The 26,037-nt window shown below is 43.0% G+C and overlaps 1 protein-coding gene and 1 pseudogene across 1 annotated transcript; both read right to left on the bottom strand.

The window, feature by feature from the left end:
* Positions 1 to 1,064: 1,064 nt before the first annotated feature.
* LOC124003713 (aminoacylase-1-like) lies at positions 1,065 to 21,373 on the bottom strand. Its single transcript, XM_046312256.1, has 15 exons — positions 21,276 to 21,373; positions 20,724 to 20,859; positions 16,367 to 16,431; positions 16,164 to 16,268; positions 15,873 to 15,967; positions 15,236 to 15,312; positions 14,834 to 14,923; positions 13,149 to 13,205; positions 11,299 to 11,372; positions 10,855 to 10,904; positions 10,613 to 10,757; positions 3,752 to 3,820; positions 3,423 to 3,502; positions 3,286 to 3,346; positions 1,065 to 2,410 (listed from the first exon to the last, which is right to left on the bottom strand). Exons 2-15 carry the CDS (start codon positions 20,848 to 20,850, stop codon positions 2,246 to 2,248), a joined length of 1,260 nt encoding a protein of 419 aa, XP_046168212.1. The 5' UTR covers positions 20,851 to 20,859; positions 21,276 to 21,373; the 3' UTR covers positions 1,065 to 2,245.
* Positions 21,374 to 22,722: 1,349 nt separating this feature from the next.
* On the bottom strand, positions 22,723 to 25,807 carry LOC124004124 (annotated as a pseudogene).
* Positions 25,808 to 26,037: the final 230 nt, after the last annotated feature.

Below are 26,037 nucleotides of genomic sequence, written 5' to 3'. Positions count from 1 at the left end.
ACATCCTGGGGAGAGCAGTCTAATTACTGACCCACCACTACCTCCACTCTTCTCTTCCTGCTGATCCCCCCTAGGAGGGCACTACTCTGTTAATTGAAATAGCTCTCTAAAGGGAATTGAACAGTAGTTCAACACTTCACGTGTCTGTCTGTGTGTGTGTGTGTAACCAATTCCAAGTTATAATAGCCCTACGTTAATAAGTACTTTGGTTTTGTGCACTGACACAGGGAACATTGTCAAGTCGGACGGATCGTGAACACATAGCTTAATACCAACCAGACCTTAACATGACCAGAGGTCATGGGAAGGTTAACTCAGTCTCAACGTTAAATCACACAAGTATCATGCGGTTCCACTAGAGCATATTGAGGATACGTCTCAATGACACAACCCTGCGGTCTCAGATTAGGTTAATTGGGAGCAGAAAACAACCTTTTCTCAGTCAGTCAAGCCTCTTCGTCCTCTAGCCTCAAACTCTTTGGCATATGCCTAGTCGTTTACTGGATTGACATTTGTATTTTTTTTTTTTACCCAAACCAAAATATAATTAACATGACCTTAGAATACAAAAAGGCAGAAGTGGATAGTTGAGCACTCACGGGGGCATTGGGAAGCACTATAAATAGAAATTCAAACCAACATATTATTCTAAAGAATGTTGTAGCTTCTACTGAAAAAAAAGAAAGAAATGTAACTCAATGAGGATCATAAACATTTCAAAATCTTCGCCATTACTGTCATTGTGAGTCTATGAGTAGTGGCCATGTTGTTTCCGTTGGTTCATACCCGAGATAAACATATTGTGGTGCTGACGGCCTCCACGTGGCTACAACACAATTACTCCTCAGTTCCTCTATTCTGTTTACTAAAATATATCTTATGCTCACGTTGTAAGATACTTCTGTCTTAGTGTTTTGAGCTGTGTGGTGTGCATGACACCAACTCGGTTTTTATTTGATTTGTGAGAACAGATTTAGCTACACTGCTCTTTCCTATCTGCAGTCCCTGGGCAGAAAACATGAACACTCGATAACCTGTAAAAATCACATATAACAACACAACAGTTTAATAAAGTGATATCTTTATGCAAATCAGCTCTAGCAAATAGCAGGCACAAATTACTTTTCAAAAAATAATAATACAAAATCTGTGGTTTCAAGTAGTTGATGAAATATGTCAACATGGCATTATTTCAGTCTTGCTTGTGTGGTTGGGGGTTAATCAGTAAGGTTCTGGCGTAAATAATAAAAGTAGCTTAGCAATCACATTACAATAAGGACTGGAAGATACCAAGTTGAACAGAAGATAACTTCCTTAATCTAATGGATGGATTAAACCTTTATTAATACTCATTAACTATTTTAATAAACAGAACATTTTGCCCAATTGGGTTCTGTGTTACATTTCCGTTAAAGCTCAATTTCACTGTGTTGTTTTAATCAAATGGTTATAACTGTTACACAAGTTGTTCAAAGAGCAAAATGGCAGATAAACTTGATTAACTGAGGGGATAGTTGACGCTAGGTTTAAGGGGATAAGTAGTATTATGGAGGAACAGCTGAAGTTACGCTGTGCAAAGTTTGGATGAAGCAGCATTTTATTTACCAACTTCAAAAAGAGGGTCATCTGATATAACCGTGTTGCTTTTCTTTAATACAATCTTCGATCATCATTTAAGATTAGAGTACATGGATTAGAATAGTGAATGATCGCACCCTTCGTCAAGACGGCTTACACTGACGCATGAAACACATTCCCTTAAGTACAATGTTGTTACAAGGCTGCTACAATGTGTAATGCAATGGTATCATGTTGTCCTGAGTTGCTATGTACGGTCTGAGAAAATAAAAGATGTTATCCATACAAAAGGCATAGAGACAAATGTGAAGTGCTAAATTGGACTATTTTGAATTATATCTGTATGAAGTAATCTCATCTCATTCTTTGGCGCTGCCTCCTGGATTATTCAAAACCATCTGGATTATTCAACATGTGTTTATCTGTGAGAGGTGTCAGAGCAGACTTACACGTGCCAAGGGGACGTTCAGAGACCAAGGATGTGAAGTAGCCAAGCTATTGACCTTTGACTTCTAAACTAGCCGTTCTCAACTGGTTTGGTTTCGGGACCCACATTTAACTGGGTTGCCTCAGTCTTCACCCAATATTCGAGTGACAAAAAAAAAAAAAATGATCTTCACCAAAATGTAATCAAATTTGCATCACCCACCAGTTAAGAATGGCTGCTCTAGGTGTCGCAAGGCAGAGCGGGCACATTTGCTAATGCTGCCACTAGGTTCTCGTACACCTGAATGCCTCTGAGGAAGACCTGCTCGTTCAGATATTCGTTGTGGTCGTGCAGCAGGATGGGTGTCCGGTTCATTGGGGAGAAGCCGATGGCAGGGAGGCCCACCTACAGCAGGACAAACATGACTTAGAGAGATCCTACTTTTTGTAAAGAAAGCATTGCCACTAATATCCGACACACTGACAATGACCTAACAGCAGAAACACATTTTTTGCCTCAATTAATAAATTAGCATTAAATAACTTTGAAAACGTAATTTGACCCAGTAAGGGCCCCTCGCTCTACCATTTTACCAAATATTGTATCAATCTCAAGAGGGGTGATTTTAAAGGGAGAACTGCATTTAGCTCATTCAAAGCACTGCGGTTTGTCTCTACGGAGATTTCTAGCTTGTGGCATTTATGATGCATTTCTTCTCCTAATGATCAAGTAAAATGAACAACACATATACTAGCTTTGAAGTGCAAGAGTCTACAAAAACGAAACATGGTTTTGTCCTGAGGTCATAAACGCATTAAAAATACATGCAGTTCTACGTGTTTGAAAGTAAGATGTTGTTATGGTGTACTAGGGTTGGGTGGTATCCCCAATTTTCATACCGTTTCTGTACCATACCAAGGTATACGGTATTACCAGAAGTGCACACGAGGGGGATTATTAAAATAATACAATAACAAAAATGCACAAAACAATTCAGACAACAGGGATCTTTATCTAGGAGGGGACTGCTGTAACCAAGAAGCTCGATTTTGACATCTAGCCAGTCAAATGCATAGCTGGAGCCCTGAGCTGGATAGAATTGATTTGACTCATCTTAGATTTTAGTTATACTTAACTTAGTTATAAGCAGTGGCGTAGCCCCCGGGATGACAAAGAACAGTATTGAAAATCTTACCGTCGGTATTTCCAAATCACCCAGTATATTGGCCAATCCTACGGTTTACACACTACATTACCCATGGGCCACTGCTCTAACTCACCGCTCTGATGAAGCGACTGTCCGTGGCTGCAGGGAAGATCTCCTTTTCCAAAGTCATGTTCCTGAGGCGAGAGAAATTCAGATGAAGCTCGCCTTTACTGAGTTTGTGCGAGTTTGGGTGTTAGTGTGTATCCTCACATGGCTTTGCAGGTTGTACTGAAGGTGTTCCACCAGGGGTCGCTATCATCTGTGGATGTCAAATTCTGGTTCATGTGTTTCTGTGGAGGACAGAACATCTTACAACTGGGTCGTTTTCATTCATTTACACCGTAGCAAAACACTTAACAAAACAAGCTTTTCTTATTGGAAAGTTCAGGGAGTCCCTCCCCGTTTACTTCCATTTCGTATCTACTGAATATGACCGAAATCAGAACACATATTAAAGCATACTCTACTGATATGTGATCAGTTGTCTCCATGCCCATATACAAGTGCGTGTATGGAGAAATGCATTTTATTGTACTGACCTGAGCAAACTCATAGGTGATGCCCTCTCCTGCCTCCTTACACCACTTCTTAATCTGCTCCTCGAACTCCTAACAATGGAATCAAATATTTGAAATGGTGAAGACAGTAATCGTTTCTTTGGATCATTTCTTTCAGGCCCATTTTAACAATTGAACAGTTTTCTAAATACAAAAATTGTCCAAGTTACATTGTTACACACAAAAGATATACCATGACATTTGAAATGCTTAATTTAAATTAAACAAAACTTAATGTAGTATTTATTTACAGCGCACTTGGCTACTGCGGATTCAGACGTCACGTGGCTTTGATAGAACACTGCGTATTTACAGTAGCACAATGTAAGTAGCCTATAGTTCTGTGGATGCACAAAGTGATCGTTTTCAAGCTCATTTCCCCTTTTAACGACATTTAGACCTCCAGTCAGCCCTGGCAATGGTATGCCATTTCCCCCACTTCAAATACAGATTAGCCTCGTACCAATGGAGGGTCCACAAGACCTGATACAAATCAATGCAACACTCACCAGAAAACTCTTTGGGAAACAACAACTCATTTTCAGGGTAAGTTGCTAAAGGCAGGTTGATTTGTTGCTAAAAGTTGCTAAATGACGTTGTGATGTCATTGCGTGATAACGTAAAACTGCGTCATTAAGTAGAATACACAACGTTACTCAAATTGACTGAACATCGAGAAAAAAAATATATTATTTGACATTTGTTCAGGTACAGACTCACTCTTTTCTGTACAATTTTGATTGAGACATGTTGATTGATGTTGTGATTTCTGTTCAAGATCAAACGTTCGTGACCAACTATATTCATTGGGTTTGGCTCGTCGAACCCACTGCTGCAGTCAGCCAACAATGATTTGCAATTTGCTGAAATTGCTGCTGGCCTGCTGCTGACGTCACTCACTATGCACTTTTGTAGCCAGGCACGTGTTTTGTGACTGAGTGTATGACAGAGAAAATAGTTTTTGTGTCATTGAGAGGGAAAATGCGTGCATTTTAGCAATTGAGTCACCTTTCAAAACTTGCTAAAAGTTTCAAATACATTTTCAGAAAGTTGCTAAATTTGTTGCTAGGTGCTGTTTGAAAAACATTGTTGCCAGGGAAGTCTGAAAAGTTGCTAAATCTAGCAACAAAAATGTTAAATTGGCATCACTGGATGGGGAGCATCAGCCATTCACTGTGTTGCTGTTAGCCTAGGCTACTGTTAGTCAAAGACGACCGATGTAGCAACAACCGTGCACAGTCTGCTGTTGTGGAATTTTGCTTCATTCTGATTAGTCAAGAGAGTAGAGCAATTTATTTTATTTTTTAGAATTGTTTTATTTTTTAAATCAGTATATGGGATGTTTGCTATCAACAACAAGGCAACTCCTATGACTAATTGGGAATGGGACGCAAGCGTAGGATTGATCACCCTGTCGCTGGCCGCCTTTGAGGAGGGTGTATAGTGTGAAAGGCCGAAACACCCTAGGAACCAAAGGTACACTACTGACGATGCGCTCCCCAAATTTCACCACGCTCACTGTTCATTAACTCTTGGAAGTGCTTGCACAAAGGATAGTAACATCTCATCCTGTGTTCTTGGAATCTGAATATCTGGACTTGTCCAGTGACTGCTGAGAAAGATCAGCTGACAACAGGGGAAAGTCCTTGTGGCGGCACGGAGAGACGGCTGACAGGAGGGAATAGACCCCACTGGGACAGTCATGGGGTAGCTTCCCATTTCTGTAGTTTCCCATGCTTCGCAGTATGTCGGAAACACCCGCTTTAGCTACAGAAAGTCAAAATACGAGAATACCCCTAGAGTCTGCGAGAGCGGGGGCGGAAGATGACTCATCGGCTGACAACATGGTAATGACTGGACTGGAAACGACTACGAGTAATGAGAGCACAGCACAAGAGAACACCACAGCAACTGTCACAAGTTCTGCTGCAACAGTGGGCCATAAACAGATGCAGGTATGTGTCTGTGGTTGGAGGAAAGTTACATCACACCATGGGTTGAGGATCCACCAGGGGAAGAAGGGGTGTTTGGGTAAAGAGAGACAGAGAACTCGCATTGATTACTTTCTGCGAAAGCGATCAAATCAGTCGAATGAAGCACAGCAACTGGACGCAAACCATAGTTTGCAGTGCATCAGTACCACTGTCATGGAGGACGTAAACTCAAGCACCGAAGTAGCAACTGAGGTGGAACCAACAACAGGAGTGGAACTCACCCAGCCTCCCAGACCTGCAGTCGAGAGGAGACTACCAGGGCACAGACCGTATGTGAAGTGGCCTGGCGCCAGTGACAAGAAGTTGTGGGAAACAGTGAATACTGACCTTACCTTGACCCTCGAGAAACTTCGAGGCACAGTGGAGAAGAAGTTGGAGAGGATGGGGGACATTTGGAGTGGAAGAGGCAAAAGGCGGGAGAAAGGTTCCAACCCCACCAGTTTCCAGAAGGCAACAAGAAATCAAGCGCCTCGTTCAAGAAAGGCGGCAGCTTAAGAAACAGTGGAAGAAGGCCTCGGAAGTGGAAAAGGAGGGCATAGAGGCACTTCAAGCTGACATCAAAACCCGGTTGGCATCCCTCCGTAGAGCAGAGAACCTACGGAAACGCAGAAAGAAAAAAGAACAAACTAGAACTCGATTCTATAAAGATCCCTTCAAGTTCCTTAAAAGTCTCTTCACAAAAGAAAAAAGTGGAGCTCTAAAAACAACAAAGAAAGACCTAGAGGAGCACCTGAGAATAACAAACGTTGACTCAAAGCGACATGAACATCTGGCCATCCCATCAGATATCCCACCCATTGAACCCCGGAACATCATATTGAGACCAGCCCTCCGACATGGAAAGAGGTGGAAGACACAGTTCGACGGGCAAGAACAGCATCAGGCCCGGGGCCAAATGGAGTCCCGTACAAAGTGTATAAGAACACACCAGACGTCCTGAGGTTCCTCTGGAGGCTTATGAGAACAGCTTGGCAGAAGAAGATAATACCCAAAGTGTGGCGTAGGGCAGGCGGGGTCCTGATCCCTAAGGAGAAGGATGCAGTGAACATCAGCCAATTCCGCCCAATCTCCTTACTGAATGTCGAGGGAAAAATCTTCTTTAGGGTCATTGCCCAGAGGATGGCCGAGTACCTACAAAGGAATACGTACGTCGATGCATCTGTACAGAAGGCAGGAATATCAGGGTTCTCTGGCTGCTTGGAACATTCCAGCATGATCTGGCATCAGATCCAAATGGCCAAGGTGGAGAAAAGGGACCTCCATGTAGTCTTCCTCGACCTCGCCAATGCATTTGGCTCTGTGCCCCATGAACTCCTGTGGTCTGCCTTCAGATTTTTCCACATACCGGACACCATCACAAACCTGGTGAAGTTGTACTTCCAGGATCTGCAGTTCTGCTTCACCACCTCAGAGTTCACCACCTCATGGCAGTGCCTGAATGTAGGTATAATGGCGGGATGTACCATTTCTCCGTTGGCATTCACAATGGCAATGGAGGTTATCATCAGATCCTCAAAATGGGTTGCTGGTGGACAGTGAGTAGACTCTGGTTTCCGCCTCCCTCCACTCAGAGCCTACATGGACGACATTACAACATTGACCACCACTGTCCCATGCACCAGGAGACTGCTCAGAAAACTTGAGGAGAACATCAGCTGGGCCCGTATGAAGATTAAACCATCCAAGTCACGCAGCATCTCGATTGTGAAGGGAGTACTCTCTGACCTGAAATTCTTCATCGGAGATGTCCAAATCCCAACAGTGTCTGAGCAGCCGGTAAAAAGCCTTGGAAGGTGGTATGATGCAAGCCTGAAGGACAAAGACCAGGTGCAACAGCTGCGCAAAGACATCAGTAGTAGCCTACAGTCCATCGACAACACCCAGCTACCTGGAAAGTTAAAGGCCTGGTGTCTGCAGTTTGGTCTCCTACCCCGGGTGTTGTGGCCCTTAGCACTGTATGAGGTTCCAATCTCAACAGTGGAGAAGATGGAAAGAGGAGTCACAGGCTACTTAAAGAAGTGGCTTGGAGTTCCACGATGCCTTACCACCATAGGCCTCTATGGAGATGGTGTCCTCAAGCTGCCCCTCACCAGTCTAACAGAGGAATTCAAGTGTGCAAAAACCAGGCTCCAAATGACACTGAATGAATCTCGAGACCCAGTGGTGAGCAACAACGCGCCGACCTTGGCAACTGGGCGCAAATAGAGGCCAGGAAAAGCAGTCCAGGAGGCAACAGCAGCCCTCAGACATGCTGACATTGTGGGTCATGTTCAGCAAGGGAGAGGAGGCCTTGGGCTAACTAGCCGTGCTGCTTGGAGTAAGGCCACTGCACCAGAGCGGCAGAAGATGGTAGTGCAGGAAGTACGCCATCAGGAGGAGGCTGCAAGGTGGGCCAAGGCAGTCTCAAACAGGGACAGTGGACTCGATGGGACAGTGTGGAGAAGAGGAAGATCAGCTGGAAGGATCTGTGGGCCATGGAAGCGAGGCGGTTGAGCTTTTCCATCAGAGCAACATATGACGTCCTTCCAACACCAGTTAATCTTCACCAATGGTATGGTGAAGATCCGGACTGTGCCCTCTGTTCCATGCCAGCCAACCTCAGGCACATTCTCACAGGCTGTAAAACAAGCCTCGCCCAAGGACGCTACACTTGGCGTCACAACCAAGTCCTTAAAAACCTTGCGTCCGCCCTGGAGGACAAGCGAGCTGCCACCAACTCCCTACCACCCACAGCAGCATCACACTCCTTACGGACAAACTTTGTCCGCGAAGGGGCTAAACCACCGAAGAGCGGCTCTACACCATTAGAGCGAGACCAGCTGTGCTTGGCCCGCGACTGGAAAATGCTAGCTGACATTGGCCGACAACTTGTGTTTCCTCCGGAGATCGCAACCACCACCCTAAGACCTGACATGGTGCTCTGGTCCCGTTCACTCAATAAGGTCTTCATCATTGAGCTCACAGTACCCTGGGAAAACTCAGTAGATGAGGCTTATGAGCGAAAACATCTGCGCTATGCTGATCTAGCTGCCGAAGCACGGCATCATGGCTGGAACACAGAAGTCCGACCAGTGGAGGTGGGCTGCAGAGGTTTTGTGGCAACATCTACAAACAGACTGCTTAGAGACCTGGGAATTAAGGGCCAGAGCCAGCGTTCGGCAATCAAAGCTGTATCAGAGGCAGCAGAAGGCAGCAGTCAGTGGCTCTGGATGAAGAGGAAAGACCCCAGCTGGGCCCCGAAGTGAGAGGGCCAGGAGGTATGCGGTCAACAATGATTGACTCAGGGAGGAGGACGCCCCTGCCATGCATAGTCCCATGGGATGTTTGCTATCAACAACAAGGCAACTCCTATGACTAATTGGGAATGGGACGCAAGCGTAGGATTGATCACCCTGTCGCTGGCCGCCTTTGAGGAGGGTGTATAGTGTGAAAGGCCGAAACACCCTAGGAACCAAAAGGTACACTACTGACGATGCGCTCCCCAAATTTCACCACGCTCACTGTTCATTAACTCTTGGAAGTGCTTGCACAAAGGATAGTAACATCTCATCCTGTGTTCTTGGAATCTTATTCGAATAGTGAAATAGGTGGCATCTGTACTATATGTAACAATTTCAAAGATTTTACTGAGTTACAGTTTATATAAGGAAATCATCCCATTTAAATAAATTCATTAGGCCCTAATCTATGGATTTCACATGACTGAGCAGGGGCGCAGCCATGGGTGGCTTGGGAGTCAGGCCCACCCACTGAGGAGCCAGGGCCAGCCAATCAGAACGATATTGTATAATAGAAAGAAATACTCCTCAGTTTCATCAGCCACCCGGATGGCTGGTCTCAGACAATCCCGCAGGTGAAGAAGCCGGATGTGGAGGTCTTCGGCTGGCTTTGTTACACGTGGTCGGTTGGACATACTGACAAAATTCTCTAAAACAACATTGGAGGCGGCTTATGGTAGAGAAATGGACATTCAATTCTCTGGCAACAGCTCTGGTGGACATTCCTGAAATCAGGATGCCAACTGCTCCCTCAACTTGAGGCATCTGCGGCATTGTGTTGTGTGACAAAACTGCACATTTTAGAGTGTCCTATTGTCTCCAGCACAAGGTGCACCCGTGTAATGATCATTCTGTTTAATCAGCTCCTTGATATGCTATCCCTGTCAGGTGGATTGCTTATCTTGGCAAAGGAGAAATGCTCACTAACAGGGATGTTTTTTGTTGTTGTTTTTTTAACCTTTATTTAACTAGGCAAGTCAGTTAAGAACAAGTTCTTATTTTCAATGACGGCCTAGGAACAGAGGGTTAACTGCCTTGTTCAGGGGCAGATTTGTACCTTGTCAGCTCGGGGATTTCGAGCTAACAGGGATGTAAACAAATTTATGCACAACATTTGTGAGAAATAAGCTTTTTGTGCATATCGAACATTTCAGGGATCTTTTAGTTGAAACATGAAACCAACACTTCACATGTTGCGTTTACATTTTTGTTCAATAAGTGTTATTAGTTAATTACATTTTCGCAAAAAAGGTAAGAATATGGGTGAAGTAGGCAAAAATGTCCAGTCTTTTTCAGGATCAGACCCAATTCTCATTTGAAAAAGTTGTGTTTAATAGGCTAAACTACACATTATGTTAACATCTGACTCCAATTTGTAGTCTATGACATTTAAGAGTTATGATATGATAATTTATGAAGCAGTAGTTTGGATGAAGTGAACTACTTTGTGTAGCTTATCTTCTCCCAGTGTGAAGTGGTTGGTAGCTTGGTAAACTATATATTCAGAAGAGCTTCCACAACATTTCTAATTTAAAATGTCCCTCCCTAACACACAAGGCACACACACACACCTGCAAATTGACCGTGGGTGGTATTCTCAAGTCAAAACTGACGTCCATCTCGGCAGGGATGACGTTGTAGGCCACACCTCCTTTCACCATGGTCATGTTGACAGTGGTGACGTCACCAAGAGTGAAACACTCGCTGGTGTTCAACCTGCAACACACACACACACACACTAAAATCACATTCCTGTAAAGTAGTTATGGCTCCCTCTAGTGACTGAACTCATCCCTCTTCCTGCCTTACTGACCTGTGTTTCTCCTTCTCCCTGAAGTCCAGGAAGGAGTTAATAATACTGCGCTGTGAGAAGGGAGACAGACAAAAGCAGGTGAGGTCATTGACATCACCGTCCTCCAAGTGATCAGAATCAGCACCCTTTTCTGCTGTCTTTGGCCAAGTGAACTATAGTGTGTGTGGGGACAAGGGCTGTGTCCAAAATGGTGACCTACATTTTAGTAATTAAGCAGACGCTTTTATCCAGAGTGACTTACAAACGCAATTAGAGTTAAGCGCATTGCTCAGGTGGCACATTTACAGATTTTTCACCTAATCAGCTCTGGGATTCAAACCAGCAACCTTTCGGTTACCGGGCCAACGCTCTTAACCGCTAGGCTACTTTTGACCAAGGCCCACAGGAAAAAAGGTGCTATTTGTGACACACTCAAAGTCCCTCTAGCTGTGGAGGAAGTCTTACCAGTTTCTCTGCAGCCGTGTTCTCCACAAACCTGGAGCCGTGGCCAGGACTGCCTGGGCAGTGGACCGTTATCCCTGAGGGGAAGCAGACACACAGGCTCTTTCAAAAAAGTTAAAAATATATATATTTTTCACATCCCCTCACCTAGTCTCTTTCTCAGAACACATTGGTGGAAAAGGTCTGACTGGAGGATCCCTGGACCTTCTCCAATCCATTTGAGACGGCAGACTGGTCTCAGACTAGACTTAACACAGGAAATGGAAATCTGGGACACTCAAATGAATATGGTTACATTCAACCTAACGTGGATAAGAGCATCATTGGCGGCTGCTGTGGGGAGGACGGCTCATAATAATGGCCAGGAACAGAGTAAATGGAATGGCAAACACATTGAAACCATGTTTTTGATACCATTTCACTTATTACCGTCCTGCTATTACCACGAGCCCATTCTCCCCAATTAACTTGCCACCAACCTCCTGTGAAGAGAATCTGCTAAATTACTAAAATGATAAAGCAGCAATCAGCAGTTGAAACAATAACAAAACTCCTCCCTGGCACTTAATTTTTAAGTTCAAAAACAGGATGTAGCTACTGCATATTCCCCTTTTAAAAAAGGCAAAAACAAAATTAGAGTAGTTGGTAAAAGGCAAAGGTCTAGCAACCCAATGGTTGCGTGTTCAAATCGCATCAAATCGCACCACGGACAACCTTAGCATTTTAGCTAATTAACAACTATATACATTGCATCTACTTAGCATGTTAGCTAACCCTTCCTCTAACCACTAACTTAACCCTAACCTAGCTAGCGTTAGACAACAAATTGGAATTCGTAACATTTTGTATGAATTGCAAGTTGTAACATATTATAAAAATTGTAATTACTAACACATCATACAAAATGGATGATGGACATCCACAAATAAATACACTGAACAAAATTATAAACGTCCCATGTTTCATGAGCTGGGAAAAAAAACAGCCATTTAACCCTTGCCAAGATAATCCATCCACCTGACAGGTGTGGCATATGAAGAAGCAGATTAAACAGCATGAAGAAAAACACAGGGGCACCTTGTGCTGAGGACAATAAAAGGCCACTAAAATGAGAATTTGAGGGAGAATGCAATTGGCAAGCTGACTGCAGGTATGTCCACCAGAGCTAATGCCAGATAATTCAATGTTAATTTCTCTACCATAAGCTGCCTCCAACGTTGTTTTAGGGAATATGGTAGTACATCCAACCGGTTTCACAACCACAAACCACGTGTAACCACGCCAGCCCAGGACCTCCACATCCGGCTTATTCTCCTGCGGGATCGTCTAAGGGGGTTGGGGGGAGTGTTGAGTATTTCTGTCTGTAATAAAGCCCTTTTGTGGGGAGAAAGAAAACTCACTGATTGGCTGGAGCTGGCTCAACAGCCTGGCATACACCCTCCCAGGCCCACCCATGACTGCCCCCTGCCCAGTCATGTGAAATCTATAGATTAGTGCCAAATTAATTAATTTTAAATTGACAGATTTCCTTATATGAACTGTAACCTAGCAACAATTTCAAAGATTTTACATGTTGTGTTTATATTTTTGTTCAGTATACATACCATACGCAACCAAAATATCATTGTTTATTTGGTGTCCCGGATTTTAATTTACTACCCCAGAGTCCAGGTTGGAGGCGAGGAGACGGGTATTCAGGAAAGACTAATTGAGATAGGATCACAGACAGACTAAGGCCAGGGTGAGAGGAAGAGACATTTGTTGTGCGTACTGCTGGGTGTGCGTGTGTATTTGATCATTCGTCATTGTTACAGCTAGGGCCAGATTCTCTAATACTCAGGGCTGATACTTACACCAGGGATTCCTCTCGCCATAGAAGACAGTGAAGGCTTCCCCAGGGTTGGCAAGACCTAAAACAAAAAATTTTAAAATCCAGACATCAGGTGACAGAAGGGAAGTATAGGGCCTAAGGAAGTGTTCGTTTCAGTGCTGGATAGTCCTGAGTATATCCCAAGGGGCACCCTATTCCTTACAGTGCATTTGGAAAGTATTCAGGTCCCTTGACTTTCTCCACATTTTGTTACATTACAGCCTTGTTCTAAAATTGAATAAATTGTTTGTTTTTTCTCTCGTTAATCTAAACACAATACCCCATGACGATAAAGCAAAACCTGGTTTAGACATTTTTGCACATACAGTATGACGCTACAAGCTTGGCACAGATCCTCTCCGGCTCTGTCAGGTTGGATGGGGAGCGTCGCTGCACAGCTATTTTCTGGTCTCCCAGAGATGTTCCATCGGGTTCAAGTCCAGGCTCAGTCACTCAAGGACATTGAGACTTGTCCCGAAGCCACTCTTGGCTCTGTCTTGGCATTGTCTTGGCTCTGTGCTTAGGGTCATTGTCCTGTTGGAAGGTGAACCGCAAACCCAAGCCTGAGGTCTTGAGCGCTCTGGAGCAGGTTTTCATCAAGGATCTCTCTGTACCTTCCTTCGTTAATCTTCCCCTCAATTCTAACTAGTTTTCCAGTCCCTGCCGCTGAAAAACATACCCATAGCATGATGCTGCCACCACCATGCTTCACCGTAGGGATGGTGCCAGGTTTACTCCAGACTTGACACTTGCCATTCCGGCCAAAGAGTTCAATCTTGGTTTCATCAGACCAGAGAATCTTGTTTCTCATGGTCTGAGTCCTTTAGGTGCCTTTTGGCAAACTCCAAGCGGGTTGTCATGTGCCTTTTACTGAGGAGTGGCTTCCATCTGGCACTCTACCATAAAGGCCTGATTGGTGGAGTGCTGCAGAAATGGTTGTCCTTCTGGAAGGTTCTCTCATCTCCACAGAGGAACTCTGGAGCTCTGTCAGAGTGACCATCGGGTTCTTAGTCACCTCCCTGACCAAGGGCCTTCTTCCCCAATTGCTCAGTTTGCCCAGGGGGCCAGCTCTAGGAAGAAATTCTGAACCACCAAGACTCTTCCATTTAAGAATGAGGAAGGCCACTGTTCTTGGGGACCTGGAATGCTGCAGACATTTTTTTGTTTCTGTGCCTCGAAACAATCCTGTCACGGAGCTCTACGGACAATTCCGTCGACCTTATGGCTTGGTTTTTGCTCTGACACGCACTGAACTGTGGGACCTAAAATAGACAGGTGTGTGCATTTACAAATCATATCCAATCAATTGAATTTACCACAGGTGGACTCCAATCAAGTTGTAATAATCATCTGAAGGATGCAAAGGGTCTGACTACTTACATAAATAAGGTATTTCTGTTTATAAATTTGCAAAGATGATTAAAAACCTGTTTTCGCTTTGTCCAAATGGGGTATTGTCTGTAGATGTAAAACAAATATTTTATCATTTTTAGAATAAGGCTGAATACACTGTATATAGTGGACTAGTTTTCACTAGAGCCTTATGGGGCCTGGCCAAAAGTACTGCACTATAAAGAGAATAGGGTGCCGTTTGGGATGCAGGCCTCGGTTTATAGTTGGGTGTTAATAAGTGGTACAGTTAGGTTTTTTGTTCATTTACCCATTTACCTTCGTCAAGTGCAAAGCCAATGTTCAATTTCTGAAACTCTGGGAGCTTCACAAACGTCTCCATTCCTTTGTGACCTCCGACCTCCTCATCTAAGACATTCAACGTGTCAAATCCAGAGCAAAGAGTATCTCAAGCAATCACATTTATTTACAGAAGTTGTCAAAAGTGCTTTTAAAATGTTCTATACCCTTGTCAAATGACAGGGGCTGAGTTTCAAATGGCTCCCTATATAGTAGATTACATTTGATCAAGGCCTATAGGGCTCTGGTCAAAAGTAGAGAACTATATATAAGGAATAGGGTGCCTTTTGGGTCGCACCCATGGAATTACTACATTATTACAGTGTTGTCACAGTATTACATTCTGAGAAGCCAGTCTTAGCCAATGACTGCTCATCCTACCTGGCACAAACATCAGGTGGATGGTGCGCATACACTTCCCTCCCTCTGCTTTAAGTCTTCTGATGGCCTGGATATACCTATGAGAAATGTCAAGCAGTAGCCTTATTGGTTATGAGGCAAACAAAAACTAGGAGATGTGAAGGACACTGGTAACATCGAAATTGGATTACAGTTGCATTCTGGTAACTTTCCTAATCCCCCCCCCCCCATTATGATTATACCGATAACACATGTAAAACAAGTAGAGGGCAGAACACACAGTCCCATACGAAATCAAACCCACTCCAACACCCCAATCTCTAACAAAGCCCCACCCCAAAACCAGACTTAAAGCAGGCATGATATACAATGAGTAATATAATCAAACAGTAAAAAAAAATACTAAAATAATACAAAACAAAAGAGTAAAAATAATTTGGCTTCGTTTATGGAGTTGTGAAATTAACTGGGTCCATGTCTTCTACAAAGGATTGTAAATGTTGCCAGATATTATACAATGTAATTGCAGATCCCCTAACGGAGTAGCGTATTTTCTCTAGCTTGCGATGTTGCCTAACTTCCTTTATTTAAATTAGAGTTTTGACCCGTTGTGTTGGGATATTTTATCCCAACACGGTGGTTATGACATCACACTCACTGTATGGTGACACACTTCATGTCCTGTGTTCCTCGAGCGTAGATGTTGCCCTCCGCATCTTTCACAGCAGCAAACGCATCATACTTCCAGTGTTCCTGGAATGAGACAGATAAGGAGGAGTTCCTTTCCCAGTTTCCCCTCGCGCTAGTGGTAAAGAAGACAGTGGGGTTCCAGGGGCGTCTCAGAGTTGGAGTGCTAATCTAAGATCAGGTCCTCCCCCTGTCCATGCGTGACTAATCCTAGATCAGTACTACTCTGATATGCTTTACAAATACATGCCTAGGTCTTTACCTGGTAAACAGGCACAACGTCAGTGTGGGAGTTGAGCAGGATGGACTTCAGAGCAGGGTTGGTCCCCTGCCAGGTCATGATAGACACAACTCTACCGGGGCAGACCTACAGACAGGTGTGAGGAGGACAGAGACAGGAGTTGACATGAGGTCTAGTGTGTAAAGAGTTGAATATCAAAAAGACATGTACCTAACCACACAAACCTCAATTTTCTTCATGGGCAGCCCAAGCTCCTCTGCTATTCTATCCAGGAACCTCAGAGCAGCATCTGTAAAGAGATAAACACAACCCAAGGGCCAAGACTGTTACACCAAGACAAGGTTCATAGTAGTCTCATACAGAAAACCAAAACACATAGGTACAGTAATGAGTAGAATGTGTTGGTCTGAATGTAGCCGGTTTTAAATTAACTTCCACGGTTATAAAACACTCTCTCTCTTCCTGTTTAATAATTACGTTGATTGTGTTTTCCCACCATTAAGACTGACAATCTGTAACCATTACCTTTCCAGCTTGAGTTCAATCAAGGGGACTCTAAACTCATTATTCTTAGTGGCAAAGACTGGAGTTAGGCTAATAGTCAGACACCGAAATAACATAAGGTTTACTGCTATAACCACGGTTGGGGAGTAACGCATTACAAAAAACGAACTGTAATCTGTTATATTACCATCAAAAATATTGTAATTAGATTACAAATACTTTTGAAAAACTACAGAATTACTATTAAGTTCACAAATGATGTTTGCAAAAAATATCTTTACGACACCTTTTTTTCACTCAATGACTTACAAAAACAACATTGAAAAAAGGCGCAAATTTAATTTTGTTTTCCGCCTGAGCGAGTCTGACCACAAATCAGAGATCATGATTGCACACCAAATCCATTTGAAGGATCATGGGAAAAGAGCAGGAATAGGCAACAGTCCAAGCCATGTTTTCCAACGGTGCGACTGCTGTCGACATCCAAAGAATGTACATACAATTTTAATCAACGCTTGGAGGTAAGGACGACAGCAGTGTTGTAGACGACGGGCAATACGGATATCACTTATTGACATCTACAGAGCACAATGACATGAATCAAACTGCTGCCCTCTCATTTAGCTATTTGCACCGTGATTGTTGTGGATGGCTGTTCAAACGTATGAGTACTTTCACCCAATAAATGGTTGATATGAAGAAGTTTAAGGTGCCTGTCAATCATTGTTTTTAGAACCAGTGGAAGCCAGTGAAAATTACACTCTTGCAATAGCTGCACAGTGCAGATACCAGCCTATGGAATAAAAATATGAGGGTGCCTCCTTTCTAAACTCCTCTGTGGTATTGTGCTCCACATCATACTGCTTCTATTGGTCAATCCATAGGCTGAAAGGCCACATGCTTCCCAGCCGAAACAGTATGGTGGAGTGCATGCATATGATGATTCTTTTTTGTGACGTTTTTGTTAGTTTTCGGAGAGCGTTTAGGTTGTTTGGGCACACATTTTTTTCTGGAGGCAAGCCGAATTTCGGGGACGAAGTCTACGCCCCTTCGTCAATGATTGGCCAACAGTAGGGATTATTTAAAAAAATATATATAATCTGTTTCGTTTTTGTGCATGTTTTCTGATATAAAAAATAAAATTAAAAAAACACTACACCAAACATTTTAGTAAGATGTAAAACTGGATGACTAAGATTTCTTTATTTAGATTAATTCTGACTATTTTGAGGAAGTATACTGGCTACGGCGTCTAAAAATGGACAAACAGTACTATTGCCGCTCTTCTCAAATTTCTCAAACTAATGTCTTAAGGGGGAATGCGAGCACACTCGTTCGGTTAGGCACCAGCCGAACTGAAGAATGCTGACGCCTTAACAGACACATTCCCAAAAAGTTACACATTGCAGCTAAGGGGAAAGTAATCAGATTACTTTACTGAGCTTGGGTAATCCAAAAGTTAAACTACTGATAACAATTTGGGCAACTAGTAACTGTAAAGGATTACATTTAGAACGTCATCGTCCCAACCCTGGCTAGAACAAACTGTGCAGACAGAGGAGTAGAACACTGACAGAGAGAAAAGAAACAAGTCTTCCTGACACACTAGTATTAGTCCCAACAGTGACCTATGGACCCTGGACAAAAGTAGTCTGCTATATAGGGAATAGGGTGCCATTTGGATCTCAGCCTAAAGTTAAAGACATGCATAAATTCAAATGTCTTCCCCCGAGAAGAAGTGGACCTTACACCATTGTAGGTAATAATTAGTGGTCCTTCTGTAGCTCAGTTGGTAGAGCATGGCGCTTGTAACGCCAGGGTAGTGGGTTCGATCCCCGGGACCACCCATACGTAGAATGTATGCACACATGACTGTAAGTCGCTTTGGATAAAAGCGTCTGCTAAATGGCATATATTATTATTATTATATTATAACAATTAGACAATTGCTGGCCTTCGGTCAGATTTTTTCCTTTCAGTGTTATATAGTCCAGTGGTAAGGGTTGCAGAATGGATTGTACAGTAGATCAATCATTTATGGTAGCTACAGTGCATTCGTAAAATATTCACAGCTCACTGCACATAGCCCATCTATAAATAGCCAATCCAACTACCTCATCCCCATACTGTTATTTATTTTATTTAGCTCCTTTGCACCCCATTATCTCTACTTGCACACTCATCTTCTGCACATCTATCACTCCAGTGTTTAATTGCTATATTGTAATTATTTCGCCACTATAGCCTATTTATTGCCTTACCTCCCTTATCCTACATCATTTGCACACACTGTTTATATACTATTTCTACTGTAAGTCTGTGTCTTTGTTTGTGTCGCACTGCTTTGCCTTATCTTGGCCAGGTCACAGTTGTAAATGAGAACTTGTTCTCAACTAGCCTACCTGGTTAAATGGTAATGGTGAAATAAAACAATTCAGACCCCTTGGCTTTTTCTACATTGTTATGTTAAAGCCTTATTCTAAAATTGATTGAATAAAAAGTAAATCTACACTTAATAACCCATAATGGTAAAGTGAAAACAGGTTTATAGAAATTTAACAAAGTTTAATAAAAATTTAAAAAACAGATACCTTATTTACATAAGTATTCAGACCCTTTGCTAGGAGACTGGAAATTGAGCTCAGGTGCATCCCGTTTCCATTGATCATCCTTGAGATATTTATAGAACTTGATTGGAGTCCACCTGTGGTAAATTCAATTGATTGGATATGATTTGGAAAGGCACACACCTGTCTAGATCAGGTCCCTCAGTTGACAGTACATTTCTGAGCAAAAACCACGAGGTCGAATGAATTGTCCGTAGAGCTCTGAGACACCAATCTGGGGAAGCGTACCAACAATTGTCTGCAGCATTGAAGAGCCCCAAGAACATGGTGGCCTCGATCATTCTTAAATGGAAGAAGTTAGGAACCACCAAGACTCTTCCTAGAGCAGGCCGCCCAGCCAATCTGAACCATATCTGTAGCACTCCACAACTTCGGTATTTATGGTAGTGGCCAGGCAGAAGCCACTCCTCAGTAAAAGGCACGACAGCACACTTGGAGTTTGCCAAAAGGCACCTAAAGGACTCTGACCATGAGAAACAAGATTATCTGGTCTGATGAAAGATTAAACTCTTTGGCATGAATGCCAAGCATCACATCTAGAGGAAACCTGGCACCATCCCTACGGTGAAGCATGGTGGTGGCAGCATCATGCTGTGGTGATGTTTTTCAGCAGCAGGGACTGGGAGACTATTCATGATCGAGGGAAAGATGAACGGAGCAAAGCACAGAGATCCTTGAGGAAAACCTGCTCCAAAGCACTCAGGACCTCAGACTGTGGTGAAGGTTCACCTTTCAACAGGACAACAACTGTAAGCACACAGCAGGAGTAGCTTCGGGACATCTCTCTGAATGTCTGAGCTGCCCAGCCAGAGTCCGGACTTGAACCCGATCGAACATCTCTGGAAAGACATGAAAATAGCTGTGCAGCAACGCTTCCCATCCAACCTGACAGAGCTTGAGAAGAATGGGAGAAACTCCCCAAATACAGGTGTGCTAAGCTTGTAGCATCATACCAAAGAAGACTCAGCTGTAACAGCTGCCTAGTGCTTCAAAGTACTGAGTAAAGGGTCTGAATACTTATGTAAATGTGATGTCTGTTTTAAAAAACAGTTTTTGCTTTGTCATTATGGGATATTGTGTGTTGATTGAGGGGGGGACCATTTCATTTTAGAATAAGGCTGTAACGTAACAAAATGTGGAAAAAGTGAATTGGTCTGAGTACCGAATGCACTGTAAATAATGCATGATAAGGTCTGGTGGTGGTGGTACACAAACCCTTGTCCACACAGTATGACATTGTGCCATGCTATGTCCCAAATGGCAACCTATTCCCTACTATATGGTGAGAAGTAGTGCACTATATTGAGTGTCAAATTTGGGATGCGGCCATTATCATAAAGGTGAATGCACCAATTTGTAAATCGCTCTGGATAAGAGTGTCTGCTAAATGACTTAAATGTAATGTAAATGTACATCCACGGTATAGCTTAAACACAGATCCATAACTTACCATAGTCAGGCTCTGGGTGGACAGTCCTGAGGCGGAGGTACTCTCTAAACAGGTTCACTGAGGGGTCTTCTCCCGATGTGGCCTGGCCTCCACCACAACCACCTGATCCATCCTTATCAGGCAACATAGTAACTGTCTTAAGCAGGGAGAAAGGAAGCAGGCTCTGAGTGATGTAGGCTACAGGTACACATCCGTGTGTGTATGTATCAGTGAGAGCAGCCCATATGTAGCGATTACTTTTTCCAACAAGCCATTTTGCAAATCAACCACTATATTTTAGTGAACTTTAGCATGGGGACATTGTGCATGCTATGCGAAACACGGCGCAGCCACATTCACATGACTAGCAGTGGAAACCTGCTTAGCTAGCTAAATGCCTCCCAAGCCAAGGATTAGCTAGCTAACGTTAGCTAGCTAAACAATACATTAGTTAACTAGCTAACGTTAGCTAGCTAAACAATACATGAGTTAAACAAGCTAACAGTAGTGTATTAAGCAAAAACGCCAGCGTATGTAAACGTCACACAGAGTAGGATTTCATGAGACCCTTACCTTGATATATCACGACTGACTACGTCACTGAATGAAAGTTCACTGTCACTGTTTACTTGTAGTGATGGGTCGTTCGCGAACGAGTCGGTTCTAGTTCGTCGGTTCTAGTTCGCGAACGAGCCGGCTCGCATATCAGAAGAACCGAATCTATTTATAAAAATATAAACAATTAAGATATGAATAATCTAAATATTTAAATTAATAGAATGAACTAATTCAAAGAACGAAAAAAATAAAATAATAATACAGGCCTAAATGTTCAAGCGCACACATTCGTTCTGACTGTCTTGGCAGCTGACTTGTAACATTCAGTACAAGGGATGTGCAATCGATCTCATTTACATTACATTTACATTTAAGTCATTTAGCAGACGCTCTTATCCAGAGCGACTACAAATTGGTGCATTCAAACATCCAGTGGAACAACCACTTTACAATAGTGCATCTAAATATTTTAAGGGGGGTGAGAAGGATTACTTTATCCTATCCTAGGTATTCCTTAAAGAGGTGGGGTTTCAGGTGTCTCCGGAAGGTGGTGATTGACTCCGCTGTCCTGGCGTCGTGAAGTTTGTTCCACCATTGGGGAGCCAGAGCAGCGAACAGTTTTGAAGCTGAGCGGGAACTGTACTTCCTCAGTGGTAGGGAGGCGAGCAGGCCAGAGGTGGATGAACGCAGTGCCCTTATTTGGGTGTAGGGCCTGAAGAGCCTGGAGGTACTGAGGTGCAGCACCATGGTCTTGTAGCGGATGCGAGCTTCAACTGGAAGCCAGTGGAGAGAGCGGAGGAGCGGGGTGACGTGAGAGAACTTGGGAAGGTTGAACACTAGACGGGCTGCGGCGTTCTGGATGAGTTGTAGGGGTTTAATGGCACAGGCAGGGAGCCCAGCCAACAGCGAGTTGCAGTAATCCAGACGGGAGATGACAAGTGCCTGGATTAGGACCTGCGCCGCTTCCTGTGTGAGGCAGGGTCGTACTCTGCGGATGTTGTAGAGCATGAACCTACAGGAACGGGCCACCGCCTTGATGTTAGTTGAGAACGACAGTTTGTTGTCCAGGATCACGCCAAGGTTCTTAGCGCTCTGGGAGGAGGACACAATGGAGTTGTCAACCGTGATCAATCTCCATCGATTGTTCTAATCGTCGGCATCAGTACCAAAACAGGATACATGTATATTTGCTCAAACGTGTATGTTTTGTAAACTAACAATTACTAAATACATAACTGTTTTCTGAAGTCCTATTAAAGGAAATTTAGCACAATAACAGCACAACTCAAATAGAGGACATGATTGCTTAAGCCATTTAACTTTTGATGCTTTTATTTGTTGTCAAATGAAAAACAAAATCACCTGTTATGTACAAGTTCATTATAAAATAAGTAGTGGTCATTGTCATAACAAAAACATGGAACGGAGTATACTTTTCTGGTTGTAACAGCTTTCCACAGATTTAGTAGATACAGCACTGTAATTGGAATGATCACACAGGACCCGTGCTAGTTTTAGTTTTCTGTTGCAAAACATTTTGCTATGGTGTGCACTTATGAATACGACCCTGGGACTATCTCCCTAGCTCTCTTTACACCTCTTTATCATCATGTCAACTGATTTTTATCATGGAACCAATAATGGTGCCTGTAGAACAATAAATACTTTGAATGTGCATATACTGTACTAGATGCTCTACTTGCCTTTAAAGAGCAAACTTATTTTAGAGTTGCTTTCTATTGAACGGGATGTTAACAAAAGCATCGTAATGGAAGCAACTCCACCGGGGTGACTAGGGGGGGGGCAATTTATCATATCAAAGCAGCCTTTGCCCTGTTATTCCAGAGGTCTACTTTCCTTTTATCTGAATTGCATAATAATCCTCCGCTTCCATGCAAACACAACCCTGTATCGCTCTTCTATCCCACAATGTTTCTTCTCCACTCACTCCAGTTTGCTTGAGAAAGTCTAACAGTGAATGGTGGAACTCCCCAGGTTTATCCATGTAGCGGGCAGGGCGCGCCCCCATCCATTTTCAGGACTGAGTGGTGTAGGAGCTGCATGAGGTTCTTGTGGGACTGGGCCCCCAGGTTGGTGTCCAGTGCTCCGAACACAGAGTACGAGTCTGCATAGGGAAATAGAAGAAAACAGGGATCACAATACGATATATTAGTGGAGGGCTGAAAATTTCAAGTAACTTTCCCAACATTTTCCCGAAATCCCAGTTGGAAGATTCCTAGAATCAGCACGGAATAAGTATGAAATCCGGGAATCCTCCAACCGAATTTTGCAACCTTACATTAGTGTTTTAATGTACATTTATGAACATTATTACTTCTCAGACTAGAGTAAAAAAAGAGAGATTTAATTGACACATCAATATCATAAAACAAAGAGGGCATGCTGTTCTCAACAGATAAAAACAGACTGTCATTGTGCCAATGCATTACAGATACTCGTAGCTTCATTCTGCAACCTAGTGGTCATTTTGCATGGATGCACAACATAAACAGGTCGGTTATACAGTGGGGTGCAAAATGATTGGATCCCTTGAAACAGATGAGAAAAAAAATACTCTAAAATAAATACAAATACAGAGCTGTATTGTGTGTAAAAACACGTTTTATATTATACTATTTTATACTAATACAATTGCGAAGATATAGATTTTGTTTAACAAGTAATACAAAATACATGTAAAAAAAATAGGGGTCAAATTTATTTGTTCCCGTTTTTAATACTCCAGCACCCTCCCTTGCGAGAATAACGACACTGAGCCTTTTTCTAAAATGTTTTATGATTGGAGAACACATGGAGAGGGATCTTAGACCATTCTTCCATACGGAATATTTCCAAATCCTTGATATCCTTTATCTGCTCTTATGGACCGCCCTCTTCAATTCAAACCACCAGAAAATATCTCGTCATCCCGACTGCAAAATATGGTGGTAGATCTTTGAAATGATGTCACCAGCAGAATCTGAGATAGAATTTAGAAAGTAGACAGATTTCGGTTTAATGGTTGAGGATGTGCAAGAGTTATTCTCGCAAGGGGAGGGTGTGGGAGTATTGAAAACAGGGGAACAAATGACTTTGACCACTATCTTTAGATTTTATTTTCTTATGTGTTAAACAAAATCGCTTTCTCTGAGCAATTGTATTAGTATAAAATATCGTTTTTTCATTTTTGTGTGTGCATACAATATAGCTCAGTATTTGTATTATTTATTTCATACAGTCTTTTTTGCTCATCTTGATCAAGGAATCCAATCATTTTGGACTCCATTGTAATAACTTTATTTTTTATTTGTAAACATTTTTTTATACATGTAAACAAAACCATATCCTTAGAAAAATATCAAATCTTATTTACTGATAGAGGTGCTCTGTAATTCAATTTAAAACACACAAACTCAGACTGTGTTTGAGCCTAATAAACCCAGCCAAGGATAATCTTAAACCAATCAAGGACTTGCACTAATCCAAGACGACAATATCCTGTTGTTGTTATTGGTGCATTTCTCTGTGCCCAAGACCATTATGTCAGATTCTAACTGGTTAAGAGCAACTATGTAGCCTAACCATTACAAAGTCAATAAAATACAACTATGTATTTATGCTTCATCATTGCCATCTTTCCTACTGCATTTTCATACGGCTTCTGCTGCTACTACTAGTAGCACCACACTAGAAGCTGGCTGGGTCTCACGCCCCAAAATAGCTTATCTAGTTCCTCCCACAATTTACTACATTTTTTTTGCTTTATTGAGGTTTATTTTTATATTGGTTCACTTTATGCCATTTTTGCTAGTGAATCATTTACAATCGCAGATACTCCTTGAGTTGTAATGGACCCACTCTCAGGCCTGTAAAGCTCCTATATAACCCACCTAGACATCCAGCATTGCAGTTCTCGCCTGGAAGCCCTGGTACTGCTGAGGGGTGTAGTTGCGGTTTCCGACAGGGGCTATGGGGATGAAGCCGTGGAGCTGGGCACTGTGTTTCGTGAGGAAGGGGATGGAGTAGTGGCCGCTCATAAATGGGCTCAGCAGCACCGTTGTCCGGACACCCAGTGTCTCCATCATCCTCCCTAGGAGGTCCACCCGGTGCTGAACCATCTTCAGAGCATCCGAGTCTGGAGAGTTTCCAAATCCTGGAGGGAGGAAAGGATTTAGAGAAGAAGGGATAGTGAGAGAGGAGAAGGGGAACCAACTGATAAAGCACTATAAAAAGTGTGAATAAGCATTTGTGGAATTCAATGAGAACCCATGATTCTAACTGGCTATCAGAGGAGGCTGGTGGGACTGACTCTGCCATCAGCATGACGCAACAGGAACCGTGATTCGTCGGACCAGGCAATGTTTTTCCACTCCTCAATTGTCCAGTGTTGGTGATTGCGTGCCCACTGGAGTCGATTCTTCTTGTTTTTAGCTGATAGGAGTGGAACCCGGCGTGGTCGTCTGCTGCAATAGCCCATCCGTGACAAAGATCAATGAGTTGCGTGTTCCGAAATTGCAGTTCTGCACACCATTGTTGTACTGTGACATTATGTCTGTTTGTGGCCCGCCTATTAGCTTGCACAATTCTTGCCATTCTCAATGCCTGCCTGCCTGCCTGCTTAATTTAGTGCCCCATGGCCCATGTGACTCACTGTCTGTAGGGGCGATCTGTTTTTGTGAATGGGGTAGTGTAATAAACTGGCCAAGAAGTGTATGTGATGAGTCACAAGAGTTAGTGCAAAAGGGATAAATGCCGATAGTTGAATAGGTAACCAATA

This window comes from Oncorhynchus gorbuscha, linkage group LG18 (genome assembly GCF_021184085.1).
Source record: "Oncorhynchus gorbuscha isolate QuinsamMale2020 ecotype Even-year linkage group LG18, OgorEven_v1.0, whole genome shotgun sequence".
NCBI classification, from domain to species: domain Eukaryota; kingdom Metazoa; phylum Chordata; class Actinopteri; order Salmoniformes; family Salmonidae; genus Oncorhynchus; species Oncorhynchus gorbuscha.
The sequence above is the reverse complement of the archived record's forward strand: the minus strand, read 5'-3'. Positions and strand labels throughout refer to the sequence as shown.

Excerpts from the sequence above, each read along its gene's own strand:
- LOC124003713 (XM_046312256.1), bottom strand. The coding sequence starts at position 20,850 with ATGTTGCCTGATAAGGATGGATCAGGTGGTTGTGGTGGAGGCCAGGCC. Across the intron at positions 13,206-14,833 it reads TGGCTTTGCACTTGACGAAG|GTCTTGCCAACCCTGGGGAA; the intron begins GTAAATGGGTAA and ends TTTTTGTTTTAG. Across the intron at positions 10,758-10,854 it reads AGGGAGAAGGAGAAACACAG|GTTGAACACCAGCGAGTGTT; the intron begins GTCAGTAAGGCA and ends TGTGTGTTGCAG.